Source organism: Neolamprologus multifasciatus, chromosome 6 (assembly GCF_963576455.1).
Source record: "Neolamprologus multifasciatus chromosome 6, fNeoMul1.2, whole genome shotgun sequence".
In the NCBI taxonomy this organism is placed as follows: Eukaryota; Metazoa; Chordata; class Actinopteri; order Cichliformes; family Cichlidae; genus Neolamprologus; species Neolamprologus multifasciatus.
This window is the reverse complement of record NC_140444.1, coordinates 14,515,440-14,535,340: the sequence shown is the minus strand read 5'-3', so window position 1 is coordinate 14,535,340 and position 19,901 is coordinate 14,515,440. Positions and strand designations below refer to the sequence as shown.

Genomic DNA, 19,901 nt, shown 5'->3' with positions numbered 1-19,901 from the left:
TTTATCTGAGCGCCTCGCTGTTTTATTTAATTAAATAAGTTTTCACTCAAGTGTTGTTTTTTCGGCGGGTGTTTTTTGTAGTCAAGCAGTTTTTTGTCCTGCTGTCTTGATTTAAAAAAATAATAATAATTGGGGGGGATTCCAGACTGAATAAAAGTTAAAGTGAATATAGTCAAACTGAAGAAAACACCTCTCACTGGTGGTTTATTCTTTCATCTGCCAATCAGCTTCTCATCAAACAATAGTCTTCCAGTGAGAGCGGCAGCAACAATGGGAGGAAGGGACCAGATTCTGCATTGTTTACTCTCCTCTCACAGTCCCGGGGCATCCAGAAAATCTCTCCCTCTCTGTCCTGCAGTAGCCCTGGCCAGATTGTATTTGGTATTATTCCCAGCTGAATGTCGGGTTCACCGAGGCTACGTGGATCAAACGAGCGACAGCTAGAATGTATTTGGTGTTATGCAAAACACTGGCAGTGTGCAGGTTTGCTGGCTAAGGGTCTAATTTGCTTCTGAGCAGGAGCTGCAATGTCATCCAACCATCAATGGCAAGCCATACAGTTCCATATCGCTTGTAACAACGGTACCACCCCCACCAAATCCGTCATCCCATCAAGAGAGCAACAGATTTAATGCCCACTCTGACAGGAATAACAAGGAAATGACATAAAGAGCAAAGCCCACAGCGCCAGGCGCACCACTGATGCTGTGGACACATGACAGAAGACTCCGCGGAAGCGGCAGGCCCTGACAGGAGTCCTGGATGGGTGCAGCAAGGCTTCGCCGCTTAACTAACACCAGCAGCTTCAATATGTGTTTGTCACGGGCTCTGGTCTACCAATGCTTCAAAGCTACCACCATTATTCCAGTTTGAAAGAGACCAACCACTTCAGTGAGCTACACTAACATTCAGACCTACTGACTGTAAATAAAAGATGGATAGATATGGAAAATGGCCCATTGGCTCCCTCTATCCATGACTTAATTTCACACTTTCCTGATGAGTTAGTTGTTGAATACAGTGGGATGTTTGTGTTGTAAAATGTGAATAAATATGTAAGTCAAAGTCTAAGAGGATAAAGCACATTTTTAGTGCAGTTCTACTTTTATACTTCTTTTGGACTAATCTTTTGGACTCTAATCTATTAGTTGTAATCAATGAGATTTTAGACTAGTGATTGAGAACCCAAAGCAATTAGGAAATGTTTACACAGGTCAAGTGATCCAGGAGGTTATTTTTATATATTCTTATCCATGAGTGAGCCCCACAAATAGACCTTGATGCATCATCAGTGAGCAGAAGATTGTGTGTTATAGTTAATGTCGCTGCATGTTTAATATAGGAGAGAAATTAGTGCATTGAAATGTGGACAATAAATGCAGTTTAACCTCGGTGTTCCTCAAGGCTGCATACTGGGACCCCTTCTGTTTTCATTCATGTTTCTGTCCACTTCACACACAGTGATTACGGCTGCACACGACACCACAGAAACAGTAGTTCTCAGATTAAACTCAAGCGATGACTTATCTGCTAAACACCTTTAAGACACTTTGCTTTTCATCAGTGGACATCAGTCAAAGGAAGATGGCTGCCGTTCTTGAGCCTCCATCTGAAGCTTCTTTCTGTTAACACTGAGCTTCTCCTCCACATTGTTGCTGTGCACTTACTCTATACTTTAAGGTATTGTACAATGAAGAGCTACCTTTGGCTGGTTCCCTATTCACAAGGTAGGCAGGTACCTCCACATGTTCTATCTGTTTTTGTTTTTTGACATCAGATGGCCTTTCTGGCGCAACCCTAAAGGGATTTGTGTCTCCTCCTGGGATCAAACTGGTGAGCTTTCATTTGTTAGGTAAATCACTAAACTTAAGATCGTGTACCATGATTGGCCAAATATTTGACTATTCAATATTTGTTCGTTGGGTAGGCATTCAGTTTTTCATTTTGGGTATTTGAATCTCTCTTGTTAACCTGCTTTATTTCACCTCATTGTTGCTAACATGTTGCTAAATGTTTGACATTTTTATGCCACAAACAGCATCCTGCTGCTCTCTGATCGCGTCTTGCTCTTTCTTCTGACATTGACAGAACTATCTCTCTGAAAGTAAATGTTGCTGAAATCTGCACACAGTTGCACGCTGCTCACAAAGGTTTATTTCTTTGCTCTTTACCCCAAACAATCCAAGAGCACGTCTATAAATCATGTTGTGGTTCGGTGCTCTATAAATTGAATTAATACCTTTAACACATAAAACTGAGAGGCGAAGCAGGATGAGCTGGAAATCGCCTTATAATCAGATTATTTCTTGACCTTTTTACCAGAGCGTGATTATACAGTAACAGAGCTGTGAAAATGTAGATGAGTTTGTTTGGAAAGCTAGACTGATGAATAAATTCAGGATGTTGAATATGGAGATATCTGAGCTCCGCTGAGACGTCCAGTCCTCGCTGTAATTGGCCGTTGGCTGTAACAGCCGGCAAATCTGTGGGTGCGTGTTAATGTGACCTTCCACCTCTGTATCCGTTCTCCCAGATGGGGTCGTCTTTGTTATCTGAAGGCCCACACTGTCCTTCGCCTACACCCCACCCTCTGAGCTTTGTAGGGGCTCCACCTCTTCTCTCCCCCACCTCAGTGATTTCAGATAGCACAACAAGGTCGCTGTTAGCCCTGTATTGCATAACGCCACTTTTTAAAGTTCACTTACAAAAACACAAGGATGCCTTGACCCACTTCCTAAAAATACAGAAGGAGCCTTTTTGTTTTATTTTGGTGTCTTTATCTTGTGTTTGAAACCAGATTTTTAACTGCCTCCTCCTGCCAGACTGATGAGGGGAAACTAGCTGTCTGCAGAGTCTCAAATAATTTGTTGTTGATATTTTATGAACTGAAACATAAATCAACACTGAAAATCGGCTTTAGTTGAGGGTCTAGATTTGTTTCCAGTTTGGATCAGGCGCCTCTGCTTTACATTACAAAAGCCCGTCGTTCACATTTAAATAGATTTCATTGCAAATAATGATTAAATGGAACCAGAATGGAAGCTGTTCTGTGGTGGATGTTTCTCTTTTTATAAATAAAGCTTGGATTGTCGATCAGGAGGTAGAGCAGGTCATTTCGCAGTAAGTCTGTGGAGGAGATCTCCACCTCCACAGTTTGCATGTTGACGTGTCCTTGGGCAAAATGCTGAACCCTTAAACCTGCTCCCCTCCCATGTGACTGAGTGTGCAGCAGGAAATGCATAAATGTGCTTGTACAGAACAAAAAACACAAGGAGAAGATGGCCTGTAGAGGTGATTTCTAAATTAAGCTGTAGCAATAAAACAAATATAAGTGGTCTTTGGGTTTTTAAATGTCTAACTTGCATATTTACATGTCAACATTTCAAAATCTTGTCGTATATTTACTTTAAGGCTGAATATTCTGATTATTTAATAATATGCACACTGCTTTCTTGATTAACTGATATATTGTTGTGAGTTGTTATTGTTAAAAATCACATTTATCCAACAGCTGAAGATGTACAGTTAACAACGACATTAATTAATCACCACAATACTTCCTAAATAATTTACTTGCAAATCACTTATAATTTATTCATGTGGTTGTTTCAGCCTAACTGTTGTCGTGTCTGAAAGCAGGAGCTGCCATGAAGTGTTTAAATGTCCCCTCTCCTCCTGCAGAGCCTCTCCTGTGACCAGCGAGGAGCTCCTGGTCAGCTGTGGCTTCCTGCTCTGCAAAGGTCTGGTGTCCCACATGGATATGGTCTCCGTCCATCTCTCCTCCAGCCCCCGTCTCTTCTCCTTCCTGTCTCTGGCCTGGGGCTTTGTAGCGGACGTCGATATAGAGAGCGAGAAGTACCGTCACTTTGGCACCGTCCGCTTCACCATTGGCACGCTGGTGCGGCTGGCCTCTCTCCGTGTCTATAAGGGCAGGCTGGCTTATCTGCCCGCCACCAAGGACCACAACAACGAGGAGGCTTTGAGGAGTAACACAATGCTCTGCAAGGATCGGGTCCCCCCCGTGACACTACCTGCTGTTAGAGACTCCTCCTTCCACAACTCCTGCCACTCCAACAACTCCCTCAAAGTGAGGCGGGTGGAGAGCACGCCTTCCCGAAGCGCCACCAAAGCCCTCCCCGGCCCACACGATTCCCTGCTGCCACCTCTGGATCAGCCGCTGCCCGACGACTGGGTGGTGGTCCCGGAGGAAGACTTTGTCCTCATGCTGGCCATGTACCAATCCCACCTGGCAGAGGATCTCCTGGCGGCACCGGAGGCCACCCCGGACGACGGCGTCATTCATCTTTTTTACGTTAGAGCGGGGATATCGCCCACCGCGCTGCTGAGGCTGTTCCTAGCTATGGAGAAGGGTGCACATCTGACTACTAACTGCCAACATCTGGTGTACACTAAGGTGCGGGCGCTCAGGCTGGAGCCGTACTCGCCCAAAGGAATAATTACAGTAGACGGAGAGGTGGTGGAGTACGGCCCAATACAGGCCGAGGTGCACAGAGGCCTGTCGAGGTTAATCACTGGATGAGACTGAATAATCTCGACTGCCCGCTTTCATCTCTACTCTGTGACGGCGTTTAACAATAAATGTGTTTCACCTGTCGCATCAGGAGCTGTGCAGCTGCACGAGCTGTGCAGCTGCAGGAGCAAAGCAGCGGATTCAAGCCTCCTGATGTTATTACATTAAAATGCCATGAGCGGAGTGTTCAGTATTAGACAAATAATGAAACAAACTCCAAATAATGCCATGAATTACACTAAAAATGACTTTTTTTCACGCTTAGCTTGATATTTTATTATTAAACATTCTTTTCACAATAAGAGATTTTAGTACAGATATTTAGACCTGTAAAGCAACACAAACTGAGTCTGTTCAAAGTTGATGTAATTGGCTCATTTCAAGCTCCATACTAGAGTAACATCAGTGGCTCCACAGTGTAGTGGTTTACACGCCCCAGTTCTAATTCCAGGAAGAGACACAAATCTCTAAACATGCGTAAAGCCCTGTGTGAGATTTGGGAACAGCCAAAACTGACCTTTTTATTATTCACAGTTAGCTTCCCTTCCCTTAAAACTGCTCGACGACATCAGAAAGATTCAAGAGTAGAGAAAAAAATGTCTCAAACTGAGTGTTCAGCTCAGTTTTTCCTCACTTCCTGAAGTCTGTGAATATGTTTCTTTAATGGTTTTTGTTTTGTTTTACAACATTTGAAAAAAGAGGAAATAAACATTAATTTAGCAGCACAAACAATTCAAAAAGATCTGATGTAACAGGCTGTTATTGTGAAAAGATTTCATTTAAAAGTATTAAGCATCATTAGGTTTCTAATTCTGATTATTTAATGTGACTGTTAATTTAATACTGAACACTCCGAAGCCATGACTGTGTGAACTGACGGTAGTCCTGCCTCATTTGAGCTAAAACACAAACACATAAAGACCCACACGTTTCATCATCCATTCATCAAACGTTCAGCCTCCGGAGAACGAAAATCCATCACCATCTTTTTCCCGGCGTCTCGTTTCATCGCGGCTGCACGAAGAGCGACGTTTGTCTGCGTCGCAGCAAACACATCAGCCAGAATTACAGCATCTTATGCAACGACGGGGGATTAGTTTTCTCTGGCCTTTACACTCCTCTGCAGTGCAGCGTGTTTGTGTCTGTTTGTGTGAGAGAGGCTGAAACTCGTAAATGAAAGCCTTTATGTACGTGACCTTCAGGAGGGAAGGTGCTCGTCTGTGTCATGGGCGACGCCAAGGCAGGAAAACGTCTGTTTCTTCATGTTATCTTAAAGTGAACCCCAGCTAAGCACATTGTATAAATAATCATTAGATATAAGTATTTATATTTAATTTATTTATATTTATTTTATCATGTATCAGAGCTTCGTGGGGCGCTCCTGCACCAGCGTTCCTGGTTTCTGATCAGAGGCTGTCACGTTGTTTCGCTCTCTGAAGAGTTTCTCATTGTTGCCTTAAACTCGTTAACTTGATCCTGTTTCTTGAAAGCACTAAAGGGTCATTTCACACATTCAGCCTCCCCAGTTCCCGATTTTTAAACCAGCCACGTTAACTTGTCCAAGCAGAATTGCGTCCAACATATATCTTCATCCAGCCTAGAGGCTGTGTGGGCCTCAGCAAGTGAATCACACCAAAATTTAAGTAGAAATCCTACTGGAACGTTAGGAAATTGACTTTCAGCTGTGGAAGCTGCTGCCTGGCATCCGTGGATCCAGACTCGTCTGGGGAGAGTTGTTCCCTGATTGCCAAATTTAATAGAATACAAATACGAATATGTATTCCATCGTTTAAGTGAATCACAGGTTAGAGTTGGGGTCACTGATGGCAACAGGTGAGAGTGAATGTAAAGAAGCAATCCACCTTAAAACACTGTAAACAAGCGGTCACACCCACAGAAATCTCACACAGCTTTGGCACCGTTTTCACGTTCATATTTCCGTCGTGACTCAGACTTTCTTTTGGCACGAGATTTTCATAAAGCGGCAGGAAAACAGGAGGAAAATTTGTTAGAGGTTTTGTTGACATAAACAGGTTGTGAAATCTGTGAGGCGATTGCTGCGCTTCCATCTTCACTTGCGACAGTTTTCAGTTTTTGTGTCTGTTTTTTTGTTTTTGCAGGATGAAACCGCTCCAGTGAAAAATGTTCACAGGCACATTTTGTGTGGATGTGAATTCTGATTAAGCCAGATTTGTTTTTACACTCGCAACAAACAAAACTCCCTCAGCCGTGTCGTTGTGCTGCACGCTGGACCTTAAAAGCCGCAGAGCTCTTTGCCCGTTTAGAAAAACCACTGCACCTCCAGCAAGTGTTTAAGTGCTCGCGGGTGGAGTTTCTCCCTCAAACAGCTGTGGCTCTGCTCCTCCTCACTTACGTGATGCTTCTGTTTGTATTTTTTTTTCCCCCCTTGCCTCGCTCTCTGCCATCCCGTCATCCTCACCATAGCACCCATCATCTTCTTCTGTTTTCATCCATCTATTTGTTGCTTTCGGTGCCACTGCAGAGCAGTCACAGCGCGCACACAGTGGCAGATTTATCATCACCGAGGTGTCCTTAGCATTGAGCTTTAAATCACAGAGAAAATGACTGCAGATTTCAAAATGTATGTTAACACTGAGGAGCCTTAAACAGGGGTTTTGGGTGGAGCTGGTTACACAGAGTGTGAGGGAGTGGACATGGAGGAGGAGAAGGGGGAGATATTGACTTGTTAAATGCTGCATGAGGTGGGCGGTGTTGTGTTCCTTCCCCCTCACCCCGGGAAATCATTGGGGAACATTAGTAGACTGTCCAGATGCAGTGAGTCAGAGGAGGACGTGTTTCACTTCAAGCTGAGCAGTAAAATGAGGGAGGGGAGAGGCGACGGTGATCTTTAAGTCCACATAAGAAGGAAAGTTGTGGAGCTTCGATGTGCCTACAGAGTCGCAGTAAACATGCTGATGTTTCCATGTTTTATTCAACACGCCAACGACTGTTTGAATCTGCAAAGGCTCAATCGTTAGAGACCAAAATTTGTTCCCTCTTCCGTGTTTTTTGCACAACGTACGCTTGTTGCCAACGCCACGTTAAAGCCTTCGTGGGACGTCGAGGTTGTGCTTCCATAATGTAAGTGAATCACGGGCCCTAATTTAAGTTTGTTCAATCGTGCTGGAAACCTGCTCGGTCCAGCTGGAGGATGAAGCAGGATCAACCTGCTATGATGATGTTCAATTATCTGGAAATTTGACTAAATTTAGAAGAAAAATAAACCTGCTCTTAAGCAGCAGCAGGTTTTCTGCTCTGTCTGAAACATTATGTAACATTTAATTTTTTTTCTAATGCAGAGTCCATTAGAGCACTTACATCTTTTATTTTTAATTTTTTTTTTTTTAGTGCAGTCAAATGTTTTTTGTCCTGTGGTAGTTTTTATGTGCCTTGATTGTGCTGCCCCCCGGTGGTTTGAGTGCGGCAGTGCAGTTAACTTGCTGCTTTTGAATAATCTTATTGACCGATCTCTGATCATACACAATATGTACAAATTTTTTATGATCACAATTTGAGCCCATACATGGAGAGTCAGACCAGTTTTCCTCTGTAGGTCGATGTGACTGAAAATCCAAGTGAGTGATAGGGCAATGAAGGACCTGACGATTTGCTGTTTGTCTTTATCTGCTGCTTCTGAACCGCTGTCATCTTGTGTTTCAAAGTTTACGGTAAAGGGAAGATGAGTTGTTTTTATTTTATTTTATTTTTCAGTCATGCTGATTATTGAATGATTGATTCTTTACTCTAAGAGAGATCTATTTTTCCATTTAGACGAATGTAAGTTTTCTAAACTAATCAAATCACTCTACTGACGTGCTTTTGACTGAAACAAATAAATTGAATTATGACAAAAAAGACAAACTGGTGTTTGGTTTGTGAAACGCTGGCTGCGTCCTCCTCTTTCCTGCTGCCAGGATGAGCTTCTCCAAAAATCAGATGTTAACTGAAAGGTTTGCCTGCACAGCTCATCTTATATGTAGGTCAGGGACACAGTAATTGCATCCACGTGGCCTGAATACAAAGGAGGAAGATATCATCATCACCTGCACAAGGACAGAAAACTCAAAGGAGAAAAGTTCAAGTCATGACTGGGTCATGCGTCCTGCATCACAGGGTGATTTTGCAGGTTTACTCTCAGGTGTGTTACTGCTTCAAAACTACACCTGAAGACATAATCGATCACTGACAGGAAACCTGCAATGCAGTTCTTTAAGATTAAATGTCAAAGTTGCTTTACAATTTCTGACATTGGACCAAAATGAGTGGGTAGGTATGCAGCGCTGCAAACCTCTGATCTGGTGTGTTAATAAGGGATGTGTCCAACTCAAATCCACCCTAGGGAGGATTATGGAGGACAAATGTTCCACATTCAGGGCTTTTGATAAAAAGTTATATTAATCTTGAGTAAATATGATAATTAAATATTTGTTGAAATTGTGGAGTTCATATGTCTCCACTTTACCAAGATCTGGAAGAAGCCATCCTCAGATGAGAGGAAGCTGGTTAGGTTGTTCAGGAACAATCCAGGAGCCACTGAAGCTCAAGCCTGCCCTGAATTGGGAACTCCCGGAACGGTTTTGCAGGAGTTATTAGAGGGTGCCAACCAAGAAAGAAGCCCCTACTCCAAAATCGTCATCTTCAAGCTCGACTCGGCTGCCCACACAAGCCAAACGCCTTCAGGAGAAAAAACTGAGCTTTTTGGTTAGAGGAGTAAATGTGAGGCTTTCAAAGAACACTGTACCAGTTGTCAAGCATGGTGGTGGTAGAATCATGCTTTTGGGCCGTTTTGCTGCCTGTGGTACTGGTACATGACACAAAGTGGTGGAATAATAAAGAAAGACTACCCCTCAAATCAAGAGCTAGACAGTTGAAACATGGACACAGATCTTCCAACACACTGATGCTGAACACACAATTATTCTTTTTAAGTAGATAAAGGCGGATACATTTTAGCCTTGGGTGGATTAGAGAAAATCCAACATAAATTCAAGCGCACCTAATTCTTGTTTTTTAAAATGATTAAAGATAATGTACAATCATCCCAACCCTAGAAAAAGAAGAACTCATCAAGAGCCCAAAATTATGACAATCTCAGCTGATGGGCTGCAGAAAAATCAGTTTGTTTTATTAAATTTTCTGCCTCTGCTGACTCGAAATCTCAGTTTCACGGATACAGATTTATTTTGGTTTAAACACCAGGAGACGCTGGCGCCTTCATTTTGACCTCCACCCGGTCTGAGAGCATTTCAGCTTCATCATCTAGAGGAAAAAAACAAAAACAAAACAAAAACTACAACACAGCATCTCTCAATGTTTCAAACCATTCGTGTGTTTGAGGCAGTGTAGCTGAACTAGCCCCGAGGCTTTGCCATATTCATATCTACAGCAGCCATAACTCTTTAATTCAACCCAATGAAAAGGGACCAATTTCTTAAAGAGAAAAGCCAGTCAGACCAGTGCATTCAACCACCAACTTCCTAATCACCTGTCCAAGTAGGATAACAGGTGAGGCTGGAGCTCATCCAAACAATGGACAAGAAGCAAAGTTCACTCCAGACAGGTTGATAATCCAGCGTTAAGAAGACAGATCATCCGTGCCTCTCCGTACACCTGCATACTTTGTTTTTCTCTCCCTTTCACAGCTGCATCAGGGTTTGGATACACAGGTAATTGAACCTGTTCATTTCCAGCATGTCCTCCACTACAGCAGCAGGCTTGATTCACACTGGACCTTTTAGCTCCTCCCCCTTTAACCCAACTTTTTTCTGATTGACTGCAACTTGCAAACAGAAGGTTTGAACAGCAGGTGGGTGGAGCTTCTGTGCCTAAGATAATGATATTCAGGACCCCCCCTTCTTTCTGACATCATACAGGTACAAAAAAATTAAATAAAAAAAAGTCACTGTAAGAGCTTGTATCTGACAGAGAAACAGGTTAAAAGTGGAGCAGGTCGCCTTTAATAACATTCATTCATTACCGAGTTTGTACTTTCCAGGTGATTTCCTTATTATTTTTGTATCTGGCACAAATAAAGCCACAAAGCTTCTATGGTAATGCTTGCAAAGTTTAATACATCACTGTACAGTCGTCTTAAAGCAACAAAAGTAAACCATTAAAAAGATGAAACAATAAGTACAATACACACTCAGCATTTTGTACATACTCTACGCCCCGACTCATCACAACTCAAGTTTGTGTTAAATATATACTGTATGTATTCATATATTTCAATATAGTCATGATGTCTGTACAGAGGGAATCAGGCTACAAATTATAACTTTGAGTTCCTTTTTTTTGTTTGTTTTTTTAAATATTATATCAATAACAGGCCACTGTGGAAATGTAGACATCGTACAGTCAAGTCTTGTGTGTAGCCCATTCGAAGGGCTTAAAGCAACAATGTTACATGCTTTGGCTGTAAAACAAACCTCTCGCAATAATAATAATAATAATAATAATAATAATAATAATAATAATAATGGTTTCAATCTGAAGAATATACACACATACACAGAAAATTATACAAAGCGTCATGGGCTTGATATCCTTTCGGACTTTTATTTTGAGATCTAGAGATGGATTCACATTTTCTGTTAATGCTTCTGTTGATAAATGAGGAAGAGGGCGAAAGATGAAGATGGCGGGAGTAATGTCACCTCCTGGTTCTCTGTGGAGCCGGGGAGGGAAACACGCTCCTCTTGAGATGTGCGACATTTTACGAACAGCAGCATGATGACAGGAGGTAAAAAAAAAAAAAAGAAGAAAAAAAGGAAGAAAAGATGCTAGAGGCAGCATTAAAGGCAGTGAAATCATGAAAAAAGTAAAATCTGAGAAGAGGAAAACAAATCATGGATGCCTGATTTCCACATCTGATACAGGGGGAAGAAGAAAAAAAAAGGGGGGGGGGTAAAAAAATGGAAGACAATACAAAACAAAAAATACCCTCATGTTTATTCATTTATTAATTATTATAAGTCTCTAAACGCAGCAGCTCTTGGCTTGTCGGTTCTATACTTTCATACTCTTCTGTTACTGCTTTCTCATCCACAAACACTTCTCAGCATCAAAGATCAGGACAGGCAGCGCTATTAAAGCATCACAGGGCATGTCTGACCTGTCCAATAATAATAATTATTAATAATATTTAGTAGAATAAGAGTAACGAATGCAATTCTTTGAAAAGTTGTAAACACAGAATGCAGATTTCCTCAGGAAGCACGATTGGACCCAAAGGTTTGAGTTTCACAGCTTTGTGGAAACTTTGTAGCTAAAACCCCCTTTTTTTTCTCCTTTCATCCAAATGTAAGATATTTACTGTAGAGGCGTCATCCCATTGGCCACTTGAATCAGAAAACTAACTAAAAATGAACAATTAGGCAGATTAATTATATCATCAACAAACATTCATACTCGACTGCAGTTTACGTTCTGATCTAATTCAACTGGGCACGTGCAGTTTGGAGAGGGAACGAATCAGAACACGGCAGTGGTGGGAAGGGGAATGAGAGAAGGGAAAAAAACAAAAACAAAAAACACTGGAGCAGGATTTTAGTGGTTTTTAATGCGTGTCCAGGCCTGCGTGGGTTAATGAGTAAAGCAAGACACAAGCAGCTCTGTACACAAGAGATCATTAAGAAGAATTCAAGTAAGGCAACATGTTGACATGAGATGGCGGAATGGATGCCGTGTGGATTTTTTGTTGTTGTCGTTTTTCATTGTTTAAGTTGTGTCATTTGCAGTGATGTGGGGTTGACTACAGTTCAGTGACTAAAACCACCTGAAATGGATCAAAAGTTCGACGTTGGCGTACGAACCGCCTTGATAAATCCTCCGACTAAACTGCGCCACATACACTCGCCCGACTGTCCGCGCCCCGTGCTCCTCTGCACGCACACCAAACAGCTACAAACCTCCGGAGGTTGATTCGTATGTAAACTTAGCCACTCGATGTTTGCCGCGTGGTCCGGTGATGAGCGAAGGAAGATGCCAGCGAGCGTGCGGTGGTAGAAGTGGTCTGTGGTTGGCAGTTTTACTGACGTTCGGCCTGTTCTTCTGTGAAGATTCGCGTGAGTGTGTGAACAGAGAGAATTTGGCAGAAAGCGTAACAACCGGTGAGAAAAAGTGGCTTTATGCGCGTCGCCTCTCCCAAACTTGATTGTCCTTTCGTTCGTTCGCTCGTTGTAGTGCAGGATGGTACAGTGATAACATCAGTAGTGCTACAGATAGCTGCAGTCGACCCGTCGCTGACCGGGAGCTGGGCTGTGCAGTTTTTCAGTGGTACCCAGTTACTTCTTCATCCGGCAAATCCCCCCCCCCCCCCCCCCCCCTACGGCAGAGGATGCTGGAGGCTAGTGGGATCATGAGGGGGGGTGTAGGAGAGGACATGGCACTGATTTCTCATCTCACTCTCTCTTTTTTTTTTTTTTTTTTTTGCATCCACGCCACCACAGTTCTTACTGGTGCCACTTTTTCCCCCCCTTTTCTGTTTTTTCTTTTCTGTTTTTTTTTTCTTTTTTTTTTTTACCTGCATCCATGAAAAGATGACAGTGTGTGAATGACGAGGCAGCTCCCTCAGGTGTGTATGCAGGTGGGTGAGTCGCTCTTTATGCTTCACACTCGTCTGCAGGGACACTGAAGGAAACAAAAACATGATCAAATCGTCGTCCCGAGCAGAGCCCGCTCACACTCCCGATCAAAGGTGCGGCTCTCTTGCAATCGTGGTTCGATTATGGGGGTAAGAAAAGGCAGAATGTTGTGGAGTTCAGGGCAGCAGGAGCAGTAAAGACTAAGAAATGGAGGTAAAGGTTAAAAATGTGGGCAGTGCTGGGGGCTTAGTGCAGCTCTGGACAGGGGTACAGCAGACAGAAAGCTGTAGCCCCCCTCTCCCAGACAACAAGTAATGGATCCTCCTCGACGGCTTGAGGCGGATGAAAAGGTAGAAGAAGAGGAGGAATAGGAGCAGGGAACAGTGCAGTGGCATACTGGGAAAGGATGAGGAGGCACTTACTTGTCCTCTGTGTGCTTGGGGATGCCGGCGGCTGCCAGCGCAGCTCGGTACTGATGCAGCACTCCTCGGACGCTCTTCACGAATCCCTTTGAAAGCGGGAAGAGTGGGAAGCCGATGTCGGGGTAACCGCTGCCCTCCGGGAGGAAGCTTCGGTAGCTCTTTCTCCTTTTCTTTGGTCTCACCACTGGCTGGCTCCCCAAGGATCCCGCCCCTCCTGCGCTCGCTGCGGCAGAACCCGACTCGGACGTCCCGGTGCGGCTTACGGAACCGGGCCCCGCAGCGCTGCCCCTGTTTTCACTGCCCAGAGAGCTGTTCCCCAGGTTGCTGTCGCAGTCTGAGTTGTTGCTCAGCTCCTGCTGAGAGGCTGCTGTGGTGGAGGGACTCAGTCCTGAATCCTCCAACTCCTCCTCCATAATACTGGTGACGCCTGCTCCCGTGTATCCCTCCTCCCCCGCCTTACCGGGGCTGCTGTGGGCCACCGCCACGGGCCCCGATCCCAGGGCCAGCTGCTCATCCAGAGGCTCCACAGATGAAGGTCGGTCCTTGGAGTGCTGAGCCCTGGAGTACGGGTGTGCGGCCTGCCCTCGCTCCGCAGAGTCGTGCAGCTCCAGCCACGACTCCAGCCGGTGGACGAGCCGCCAGCCATTAGAAACAAAGTGCTCCTGGATCTCCTGCTTGAAGACCTCAATGGGATTCTGGAGGAGTTGCGTCATAGACTGCACCATCTTGATCAGAGCCATCTCATTGTAGCAGCGACTGTTCTCGTATCCCTCCTGCAGGCCTCGGTCACTGTCGAAACCGGCCTCGTTGTAGTAAGGCTCATTGACGAGGATAAGGCCTGCAGGCACACATCGAATCAGGATTTGTGAAAAACAGCTCAACACTGTGAAATCTGCTAATTCAACTGCAACATCTGAAGCTAAAAGATATCCGAGATTTAAAACCTGGATTCTGTTAGTCTGGCAGGCTGCAGATGTTGTATGGACGTGGTGTCATGTCTGTGTGTGAGGCAGATATATTTAGTTGAGTAACTTCTGAGCAAATGAAAACATGAATAAAACATTTTCAGCTGCAGAGAAGAGAAGCAGCAGTGTGTGTGTGTGTTCTTGGTATTACAGCAATCTGGGGACCTACACCAGTCTCATGTTCACATTGTGGGGACGTGTCTTCCTTGTGAGGACAATGTACTTTGTTAAGTTAGGAATGCAAACTTTAGAGGTCAGAGTAAGTAAAGGTTAGACCAGGGTGAGAGAAAATCTGGAGGAAATGAAAGTGAGTCAGTGTGAGGTCCTCTTAAGTGATGGATGCACAATCTGTGTGTGTGGGTGTGTGATTGCACTAACCTTGTATTGAGATGAGGACTTGCAACAGGCTGGACTTGCTGGTCCATCTCTCAGTGCCCTGCAGATCACATCAGCATTAAAACAGCTCAGCACTGACGTCTCTGACTAGTGAACCGTTCACTTAACGCTACAATAACCTAAAGTAAAGTCGTCCCCAGATTACACTTTTCTCACATTAGATTACATTAAAACATCCAAAGGTACTGTGTGTGCAGCCCGGACACAATAAACGGGAACACCCCAAAACATTCAGCAGTTATACAATTCGTACTTTAGGTTCATATGTTGAGAGTTTAACTGTAACTATAACCTGGTTGGTTACAGTTACAGTGCTGTTTCTAAGTTAGCCCTCTATTCTTTTCATTAAAGGTGAAAGAAATGTGTGTTATTCTCCGTGTCTCCAACTATCTTGTCTATCTTGTCTCCCTCTTCTCTTCCCTGAGCCTGGTTCTGTAGGAGGTTTCTTCCCGTTACAAGGGAGTTTTTCCTTCCCCCTGTTGCCAAGAGTCATATATCCACCCTGAAATCCACACCACTCTAATCATCCATAGTGGTTGAATCAGCCACATTGACGCAACAGTGGGAAAAAAAACAGAACAAAACAAAACAAAAAAAACAACCTACTACAATCAGGAAAATCTGAAATGTGACACCTTGTACATCAGGTACACCAGAAAGACTCTACTGACTGCCAAGTCCAATTAATTTAAAAGTTTAAACTGGTTTAACAAAAACACTTCAGGGTGATCAACTGAATCTTTCAGGCTGAAGTTTGGAGAAACACACTTCACTGATGTTGTTTATGATTGTGTGATGAAGAAGAGGGACAGGTTGGTGAACACTGTACTGCAGTGACCTGATAAAAGTCCACTGAGAATACTCTGAATCATGTGCTCGGGCTGCAAAGACCATCTTGAGGCTGTCCACACCTTCGGCACTCACCTTGCCTATCCAGGTGCCCAGCAGGCTGACGCAGACCTTGCCGTTGTCGTAGAGGTTGGGATTGAGGCGGCCGCTGCACTGGGACAGGTATCGAAACAGAGGCGGCACAGCTGGGTAGATGTTAGGCAGCTGGATGTCAAACAGGAACACACCGTCCTCGTAGGGCGTACGAGTCGGCCCTTTGATCAGAGCCGAGAACAGGTCCTGCGGTGGAGCGACAAAAGAAAAGTACAACATGTTTGATGTTGTAATCTAAAGGAGGCCGATGTTCAGGCGTCTGCAGGAGAATACGTATGAGATAGCAGAACAAAGTACAGCGCAGCAGATGTAAGAGTAAAGCCTGGCTGCTTCTACCTTTCATTCCCTGTAATTTTTTAAATATTTATTCTTTTATTAATACTTTTAAACCTCATGCTGGCATTTAGGTTTGAAAAAGGCCCATTACTGATCATGAGGCTTTTAAGAACCAGCAATTTCATTTTATGCTGTCAAAATGACTTTTTCCAACTTAAAAATGTAAGTCTCTGCTGAAGGCATTTTTTTAATACAGCGGAGAAAAACAAAGGCTTTTGAATTACTACATATCTACAAATGGTTAATTTCACCTAAATATGAAGGTGGTGGTAAATTTATGTCCTTGTTTAGTGTCTTTTAGCAAATCTACAGATTTTCCAGCATTAAATGAAACCGTCCAAATTTGGAGTATGTTACTAAAGAAGAATAATCTGTTTAATGATTAGGATCATTTCCTGCTTCATATTTTTACTCTTTGACTCCACTACACTAGCTTTGCATAACCTGCAGTTCAAAATAATCCACAATTTAGCTCCTCCCCTTTTAAGCCTTCAGACACGCTCACAAACTTTGTTTCCGAGAAGAAACCAAAGCTGGAAAATCAGGAAAAGCAGAAAAGTTTAATTCTGAAAAATGACAATAAAAGCATGCACTGCTTTACTTTCCCGGCATTAATGACAGGAAACCCACCATGCGGTCCTCAAAGGTTTTGACCATGATGCCATCAGGCAGCGATGTCGCTAGCAGAGCCATTTCCTTCCTCACCGTGCTGAAGAACTTCTTCGCCTCCGCAGGCTGGAACTCCATTTTCTTAAACGAGTGAGTTTCTGTGAGAGACAGAAAGGAGAACGGCGATGAATGATGACTGAACACGACCACAGTAAGAAAGAAATCTACACAATTAACTGAGCATTCAGTACACAAAATGATGCGTTCACAGGTGCGACTGTGTTAGTGAAAACCATGCAGGAAAAAAATAAATCCTAAAGCAGCAGATCAGGCTGATGGTGATCTAAGACCCACTTCTGACACGACGTGTATATTTATTGTATTTGCCGTTCATCCTCTGTCCTCCTGAACGATCTGCAGGTCTCTACTGGACTTACAGGTTCAGCTACACCGATGATGATTGTGCCCATAAACCATATAAAGCAAACATGGACTCAACATCTGTGTTTTGGCCGCAGCTGTGTTTGACCATATTTGGATGAGGGGGTGGGGTGTTTAGTTATCAGCTACGGCGAGTTTGGGAAACCATCCGCAGAGGCCATAACTGTTTTCTAGCAGGCTGTAAATAAACTTCTGTTGTCTCTATTTTTGAAGCCAACTTAAAGGAAGTGCACTTTTTTTAACATTTCAAGTTTACTTCATTTTTCAGCTCTGGAGAAAAACCAACAGCAACATCTCAGCGCATTTATGTGGTTTGTCAGTAGTTTTTCTTTGTAAAGTTAACAGAGAGAAATTCCTGCCTCAGACAGTCGAGCAAGGTTCAGTAAAGATCAAGACACTGGAGGTGAAAATAAAACCAAAGGAGATCTGGAGGAGGACAGATGGTGTAAAACAAAGACAACAAGCGTGGGGGAGGAAGAGGAGGCGGAGGTGAAGAAAGTTACAGGTTACGCATCTGAATGTCTTACCTGGTGCCCACTCTAGCACCGAGAACACCTCCCCCTTGGCACTGGTAAATGTCACGCCAGGTTTGCCGCCGCTCTGCTGGCACAGTACCGGCGTGTCACTGAGAATCTCACTGGGCCACTCCTGCTGACCTACGGGTGTCTGCGCCTCCTGCTGGGGCTTTTCATCTCCAGCTCTCTCTGCCTGTAAGCAGCGACAGGTAAGACGCGGTCTAATGAGCGGAGATATCTAAACGAGGTAAGAGCAAAATGATTGTACACACCTGTTTGACACCCGCCTCCATCCCTGCTCCCACACTCCCCACTGCCTCCACCACAGCTTCCATCTTCTCCTCCTCCACGATGGCCACGTTGTCCAGCGTCTTCCTCAGGTTTTCCTGGAGCTTCTTGATATCGTCTAGGAAGCGTTTCTCCTTGGTCGGTTTTTCTTGGGTCGTCGGCGTCACCGAACTCGCCACGTTAGTCGTGGAAGTGGGTTCGACGGAGGTCGGGGAGGTTGGGGAGCCACCGGTCCAGAGCTGCTCCACAGTCATGTTCTTCAAGCTCTCCAGGATCTTCAGCGCCTCTTTCAACTCCCTGAAGCCCCGAGAGGCTCCATCCTTACCGGGTTTCTCCGCTCCGTTCACAGCTCCTCCTGCAGCGGTTCAGACACAAGCCGACAAAATGACCACAAACGCAGTTTACAGCACAATACAGAAACTGTTTCTTTGATACGAAAGCACCGTGTGATGTTTGATTATTGACTGCATCAAATTTTTTATTGTATTTGCTCCATTTGACTTATTTTTATTTTTTTATAAGGGGTTTAAATATATTGTTTTATATACACAAACTAGTCAAAATAACTGCAAATAAATCCATAAAATGTGGTCAACAAAATCCACCAAAATACCAGAAACGACGTCACATTCTATATTTTTTAATATCTTCACTCTTTGCATGAAAAACATCCACGAGTCTTCAGTTTATAGGTTAATTTCATTTTTTTGTAAACAGCCAGGTATCATAGTTTTAGCATCCAGTATTCAAAAAAGAAGAAAATTTGAATATGTTGAGGGTTATTTTCAGATTAATAAACAAACATGCTGCTCTAACAAGTATTTAAGGCAGCAGGATGGTGGTTGAGTCAGAGTGAACTACAACTAGAGGTGAGAAATATAATATAGGAAAATGCCATCAAGATAAATACTGAGATGTTTTGCAGAATTTTAGAGGAGCATGTGACTGGAACACATAATACTTGCCTAAAGACATGAACTGCACTATAAAGTTTGATGGCAGAGGTATCTGAGAGCTCATATACCAACATCTGTTGGTTTCCTGTTTCTCTGTGGTTCGTCACATGGTCCATTTAATGGCTGACTGGTTACAGCTCCATCCAGCTGCAACCAGCAGCTTTTTTCTGCAGCTGTTGATGACATCTGTCTGAACTAAGCTCGTAAGACCAGACTATTTTTTTTGTATGGATGAAACTTCTTCCAATGAGTTCCTACCTCCACCAGAAGCAGGACTCGCCATAGACGCTTCGCCCTCCTCTCCTGAGACTCCTTTGGTGGGGCTGGTAACCCCGGCTTTGCTGCCCTCCTGCGGTGGGATGATGAATGTCGTGGAGCCAGTGGGGGTGGGGGTCGGCGTCGCAGTATCCGTGGCATCCGCGTTGTTCACGTGGCTGTCGTCCTCTGGGGTCAGACCGTTGTCCGTCTCCCAGCTGTCGCTCTCGTCCTCCCACTCCTCGGTCGACAGAACGCTGCTCGTTTCTTCCACCGAGTCGTAGTCCGTCTCCTCGATCTCCGATTCCACGTTGTAGAGGTGCTGCAAGAGCGATCGGGGGTCAGAAACAAACGTTTCACCTGCGATTACGCAGACATCACAATGAGCTTCAATTGCTTACCTGTGGCAGGACGATGGTCCTCGAGTTGTCTGCCCACACCACCTCTACTTTGCTGCTTACATCCACCCTGTACACCTGACCGACTGATGTCTGAAAGGAGGCAAATATAGGGACGATTATCAGCAACAATACAATATGAAGACAAAGAGGGACAAAAGTGCAGCAGCTAGTGTGTGAAGTACTGCCTAAAAAGCCTTTTTAGGATTTGATAATGACTTTTCCCCACGGAGAGGTGCAA

General features: G+C 44.0%; 2 protein-coding genes across 2 annotated transcripts in view; one reads left to right on the top strand and one right to left on the bottom strand.

Moving 5' to 3' along the window:
- The window catches only part of LOC146516655 (sphingosine kinase 1-like), a 41,674-nt gene extending 33,895 nt beyond the window's left edge, over positions 1–7,779 (top strand). Inside the window, exon 5 of the mRNA XM_085163831.1 lies at positions 3,682–7,779. Coding sequence (XP_085019957.1) covers positions 3,682–4,540 — 859 coding nt within the window. The 3' untranslated portion in view covers positions 4,541–7,779. The remainder of the gene's footprint in view (positions 1–3,681) is intronic.
- A 94-nt stretch (positions 7,780–7,873) lies between these two features.
- ube2o (ubiquitin-conjugating enzyme E2O) overlaps positions 7,874–19,901 on the bottom strand; it is a 51,765-nt gene continuing 39,737 nt past the window's right edge. The window contains exons 15-23 of the mRNA XM_085163822.1: positions 19,664–19,753; positions 19,266–19,584; positions 18,036–18,406; positions 17,776–17,956; positions 16,829–16,965; positions 15,845–16,048; positions 14,903–14,960; positions 13,560–14,397; positions 7,874–13,183 (exon numbers count right to left, since the gene is read on the bottom strand). Of these exons, the coding sequence (XP_085019948.1) occupies positions 13,156–13,183; positions 13,560–14,397; positions 14,903–14,960; positions 15,845–16,048; positions 16,829–16,965; positions 17,776–17,956; positions 18,036–18,406; positions 19,266–19,584; positions 19,664–19,753 (2,226 nt within the window). The 3' untranslated portion in view covers positions 7,874–13,155. The remainder of the gene's footprint in view (positions 13,184–13,559; positions 14,398–14,902; positions 14,961–15,844; positions 16,049–16,828; positions 16,966–17,775; positions 17,957–18,035; positions 18,407–19,265; positions 19,585–19,663; positions 19,754–19,901) is intronic.